We start from the raw sequence: 6,006 nt of genomic DNA on the forward strand, positions 1-6,006 counted from the left end.
AATACAATGTTATAGATAAAATGGTTTATAAAAAAAATAACATTAAATTGAGCACATATCTAGATTTCTATAGTAGTTATAAAATAGCACGGTGATTGTACGCTAGGAAACAATTTAAATAAATTATGTGTACATATTTTTTGGGCCTGTTGTGTGCACGATATACATACATACACTGGAACATACATCATAGAGTACAATAATAAGAACATATGTAGGAAACTCCACCCACGAAGAAAATATAAAAAAAAAAACTATTGAAATTGCATGCAAAAAAACGACATATAAAAGCCAACTCTTTTTCAAAACCATTTTACTGTCTTAAAGAAACTTTTTAACTTATTTACAAAGTGTTTTTTTTTGTTGTTTAAGATACAAAGAAATAAGTTAACATTTTCAATATAAAACTAAACTTTTGACATATAAGAACACTAAACACAACTGATCTCAGTAATCACATATTTAAAATTTCACAAAGATGTCAAGATCTCATTTCACAAAGCGTCGTTGGTTACAGTCACGCAGAACAAAAACAGAGAGGGCAGAAAAAAATTTGTGCAAACAACTTTACAGAACACTAATAACATTATGTACAAAGGGGAGAGGGCTTGCGATATTAACCCACTGATCCTTGCAACATACTGCGCTGCAATATGTGGTTTATCTGATAGCCAGCATTCAAGGGCTAGTATATGCAAGTTGGGGCACAAGAAAAAAAAACAAAACTTTAATTGGCATTCAAGTTATGTGGTCAAAAAAAGCTTTAAGGAGAGTTGTCTAGTCTACAGCCAATTGTCCTGGTATCTAGAACTTACTGGGTAATACAAACCCCACGGGGACTTAAATACTGTATAGAACAGGCCCTTAATACAGGTATTATTTTTTATACACACTGTGGAAAGTAGAAAATGCAAAACACACACAGAACTAAGCTCTTCATTTTTTTTAAGTACAAAATGTTATACAATTGACTGTATAATGGTAAAACATAGCTTGTAATTGTATATGAAACAGTGCATTGTGCCAAACTGGTCATTTCTCTGCACATCAGTGGTAGTTTGTTTATTTTATTGTTTAGAAATCTCGTTTTCCTCAAATATTGTTACTGTGAATTTTCATTGATCCACCAAATATTAGACTCTTCCTTAAGTAAGAGCTGGGTATAAAATGATGGAGTCCTACATGGGAATTTGGTGATTGTGGACGATTGTTTGAGGTTGGATAAATGAACACAACATACCAAGACAAAGACAGACATGATTGGGTCGATGTTATTATCCCCCCATAACATCTTTGTTTTCCAATTGTCCTCAGAATATAGTGTGTTCTACACTCCCTGCAGCCAGGCTGCCCCGTGCCTGCTGATACAATGGGTAGAGACTGCTATGCCAGGTGTCAACAGTTGGGTACCAGCCCGCATCACATTTGCGCATATCTGTGCTCCATGCCTGCCGCACGTAGTCACCACGCTCCTGAAGGCACACAGCTTCTCTTCTAAAATGTATTGTGTCATTTCGTGTAGATTTGTATACAGTTTTATTGTGGGTCCACCATGGGAGAGATTTGGCTGCGGCCATCACATTAGTTGAGGTTGTTGCATGGCTTCTTGGTGGGCTGATGGGTACCAAGAGGTGTAGCTTGGAATGTAAGCTGCTGGAGTCCCAGAGGAGGTCTTGCCAGAAGAAGTGGGGGTGTTCCATACTGGGGGTACTGGAGGTGAGCCGGCTGAAAGTGCCCTGCCATTAGCTAATGCATTGCTTTCGACCAAAGCTGAGCCCCCCTGTTTCATCAGTTTCTTGAATTTAGATCTTTTGTTTTGAAACCAAATTTTTACCTAATGGAGAGAAAAATAATTAGTTATACTGGTCTAAGCGTACACGTGTATGTGTGTGTGTGTGTGTGTGTGTGTGTGTGTGTGTGTATATATATATATATATGTATATATATATATATATATATATATATATATATATATATATATATATGTGTGTGTGTGTGTCCATGTATAAATACAGTAGATGATTATATAGATATATAGAAAAAATAAATACATATCATATATCATGCTGATAATGAAGTACAGTAATTGTGAATACCGGTGGAAATGTTGCCGAATTAGGCAAACATTATTTTACTATATGTAATTCTACTGTTCTTTTCTGTTTCACTATTTTTTAGAATTAATCTTATTAATATGTAAAAAGTACTATAGTATTTAATACGTTAGAATCCAGGCTATTTGGAATTTTATAGAAAAATTAATAAATGCGATGTTCTAAATATATAACACAAAAATACACATATCCAGGGTACACACAAATGATGTCAAACAAACAGCCTTATTTTAGAATTTGGCAGTCATACAGTTATATGTATTTACAGTTACAGATTAAAAAGCTTTGCTTAATTCACAAGGAATTACTTTTGGTATTACAAGTGTGTCCACAATTATTAATAATGCACAGTAATATCTACGGTGCGTGTGATTTTTATTTAATTTGGCAAGCACGTGTAACATACAATTAACAAAATCCCTTTAGTGTATCCTGTCAAGATAGATTGTTCATATAATTGATTGTCATAAAATACCATCACTTGCACTTTTAAAACTCCACCTTATTTCACCTTAACCATTTAGAAGCCAAAATTAAGACGCGTGCATGCTATTACAATGCAAAGTAATGTATTTTAATACTCAGTTGCAACATTCTATTCAAAATATAACAAATACGTTATTTGATACATAGAAAATACAGCAACAACCTATTTCTAACACATTGAAAAAACAAAATTGTGCGTGTCAATTTTGCCATTAGAAAAAGTACTTGTGAATATCGCAATTTAAATATAAATTATTCTACATACATTACTGACATTAAAATTAGATTGTGGTTACTGACTGATCTCTCAGGCATGTGCGATTTTAGAGTAGATATATTTGCTCATTGCAACTTTACCAGGCCAAATATTAGAGAGTGCCAGGGTTGTCTGTGATCAGTGTTGTGACTAGGCTGTGCGAGGGTGCTAGTTGTGAGAGGTGGGTACTCGAACTATCTGCCACCTGGATGCCAATGCTGTGTGAGGGATGATACGACTATATGTGAGCAGGGTGCCAGGGACTGTTTGACAGAGAGGGTTGCTATATGTGTGCCAAGGCTATGTGAAAGGGTATGCTTGTGAAAGGGGTGTTTGGGCAGCGTGCCACTTGGGTGCCAGGGCTGTACATGTGAGCAGTATACAGTACCTGTGTCTGGGTGAGTCCCAGGGATGCTGCCAGCTCTGCTCTCTCGGGTAGTGCCAGGTACTGCGTCTGCTGGAACCGCCTATTCAATGCCTGCAGCTGCAGACTGGAATATATAGTCCTTGGTTTGCGAATCTTTTTCCCTTTTCCATTAAACCGAACCTCCCCACCTTCAACCACCGTGCTCTTCTCTGTCTCTGCCCCTGCACAGCACACACAAAACGCAACAAAATCAGGTAAACTGCACAATGAAGACTAAACAAGAAAAAAAAAACTACTAATAACCAAACAGATCAAATGTGAGAAAACACAAAAAGCTCCAGCAGCCAGTGCAAGTTTTTTTTTTTTCCAGCATGCTGCAGTTTAGGTTTAATTACCCTTAATTGCATACATTGTTTATAGCGCCACGCAATAAATAATTACGCAGGCTAATGCGCGCACATCTGAGCTGATGTTGCAATGGGCGCTGTGTGCAGCGAGCTGGCTGGCTGCAGGGGAAGGATTGGGGGGTCCCCGGGCAGCGGTGATACAATGAGGAAGATAAGATGGTTACTGGTACTGTACCTGTCTCCTCTAAGCGGGTCTGGCTGAGGCTGGAGCTGTTGGGGTAGGGCTGCACGGTACTGATGTAGGGGTTAGAGGAATGGCTGCTCACCGAGTTCACATAGGGGTAACCCAGAGGTCTGGAGAAGGACGAGGCGCCGCTGTACGAGGAGTTGTCATGCTGTGAGTGCAGGCAGTGCATGGAGTAGTGTCCATGGGACATAGGGGAAGGTGACATCTGCTGGTTCGGCGGCCCAAACTCCATGAACACCGCCTTCCCTGACACCGGGCTGTTAAGACTTTCTGGCATAGTAGTCATGGTCATTGCTTCTCTCTTCCTTTTCCTGCCTTTATTTTTTTTTTTTGGGAGTTTTTTTTTTTTTCTTTTTTTTTTTTTTGGTGGATCCCCCCTTTTTTATTTTCCAAGGGGGTCCTCCTGCTACAGGAAGAGATCCCAATTTAAGCAGATCGGATTTTTTCACTTTCCATTCATAAGAAAATGGAGTTTGTCTCTTTGGGGGAAAAAAGAAAAAAAAGTCCTAAGCGTGAAGCTGTGTAGACCTACACAAACTCGCCCAGGAGCTTTGACTCAGCCCGCTTTGCATATTCATGAGGCGACGCGGTTGATTGGCTGACTGGCTGAATCGAAGCGCTGTGATTGGCCAAAGCGCGCCTCGGGCTGTGCTGGACGAGGGGAGTGAGCGTGGAAAGGAGCAAAAGAGAAGACTTCCCAGTGGCCTGTGATCTGGTTTTATAGCAACATACTACTAATAAAAGTCTAGGGGCCCGGGACGTACACAAACACAGTGAGATCAGCACACAGTTCAGGTACACAAGACGATGGATTGTTTTAATCAGCCTGATAGTTTATTTTCCCTTCTCCCATATTTTACAATTGGCCGGGTTTTGTGTTCAATACACTAAATGAAGCTCCCACACAACACTTTTCCACTCAATTTGTGATTTGAGACAGCAATAATAATTCGGCACACCACAGTGAGAAAATCTGTCACATCCTGTAAACATGACACAGACACACACTGCAAAACTGACTGGGCCCAGCCAGCACTGGTATGTGAGCTGCTCACACCACTGACTCTCAGCTCCAGATGCGCTAATTACAGGAGGGTAGTGGGGGATACTATAATAAACATATTACATCGCAGCAATATATTGTGTCAATGTCCAATGATGCCTGCACTAGACATAAACTTATATTTCATTACTCACACTAATTTTAATGCATAATAAAATGAAGACATTGAATGCAATTATGTATATATATATATATATATATATATATATATATATATAATATCACTGTCTAATTTATATTTCAGTATTCAGATCTATATATTTTACTTAGTGTATATAAACAATACGATAACATATAACAGACCCACATGTATAATTTCATGTTTACTATTCCAAAATACCCTACCCCTATTTACATATACACGATATAGAACATACATTCCAGTAAAATATTTACAAAATCCTCAAGTGAGATTTTTTCTGTATATTTCCTAATATTTTATACGTTCATATAAAATTGACAAATAGAGACACTCGTGTTTATTTGTAAATCTAAATATTTTAAACCTTCTACAGATATATGAGGTTTGTACAAATCTGATTATACTTTTCATAGATAACACCAGGTTTGAAGAGTATAGAAATCTAAGTGTTGTTTAGTTCTCAGTAGAGAAGTGTGTATAACAAGTACAGTGTTAGTTTAGACTTATTTGGGAAGTATTTATGATGAATGTACGTTTCTCAATTCCCTGTAGAGATGTCTGAGTAATGTTTATGGATCTAAATATTATGCAGTCCTCTATAAATATATTTGATGAGTGTGTACAAGTCCTCCTATTATTCAGTTCTCCATAGATATGAAATGTATTTCAGTTCCACATACATCACAGAATTAGGATATCTTAAGTACACAATGGGTGTTCCATATACATGCGCATTGCTGGTGTAAGGATCCAGGTTTTAGAATCCCACATGACTTTGTTAGATAATTAGAAAGTGTTGATAATTATTTATTTCATAATTTAGCGGTGTAACTGTACAAGGAAACTGATCTCGTGGAAGCTCACACGTGCAGATGTATTCCTTTCTGATTCATTTGATTAAATGCTAGTCTCAAGTGCTCTGATCCCAGCTGAAGCGGGCTCATTAGCATAACAGTGATGTTTAATTTTCATACGCATAATTAG

At 37.8% G+C, this 6,006-nt stretch overlaps 1 protein-coding gene across 1 annotated transcript; it reads right to left on the reverse strand.

The window, feature by feature from the left end:
* Positions 1-296: 296 nt before the first annotated feature.
* On the reverse strand, positions 297-4,474 carry DLX1 (distal-less homeobox 1). Its single transcript, XM_075180639.1, has 3 exons — positions 3,806-4,474; positions 3,245-3,444; positions 297-1,834 (listed from the first exon to the last, which is right to left on the reverse strand). Exons 1-3 carry the CDS (start codon positions 4,107-4,109, stop codon positions 1,577-1,579), a joined length of 762 nt encoding a protein of 253 aa, XP_075036740.1. The 5' UTR covers positions 4,110-4,474; the 3' UTR covers positions 297-1,576.
* Positions 4,475-6,006: the final 1,532 nt, after the last annotated feature.

The sequence above is a fragment of the Mixophyes fleayi genome, chromosome 7, assembly GCF_038048845.1.
Source record: "Mixophyes fleayi isolate aMixFle1 chromosome 7, aMixFle1.hap1, whole genome shotgun sequence".
NCBI lineage: Eukaryota > Metazoa > Chordata > Amphibia > Anura > Limnodynastidae > Mixophyes > Mixophyes fleayi.

Coding starts and splice junctions, on each gene's coding strand:
- DLX1 (XM_075180639.1), bottom strand. CDS start 4,109: ATGACCATGACTACTATGCCAGAAAGTCTTAACAGCCCGGTGTCAGGG. Junction 3,445..3,805: donor GACCCGCTTAGAGGAGACAG/GTACAGTACCAG, acceptor TGTGCTGTGCAG/GGGCAGAGACAGAGAAGAGC. Junction 1,835..3,244: donor TGGGACTCACCCAGACACAG/GTACTGTATACT, acceptor TCTCTCCATTAG/GTAAAAATTTGGTTTCAAAA.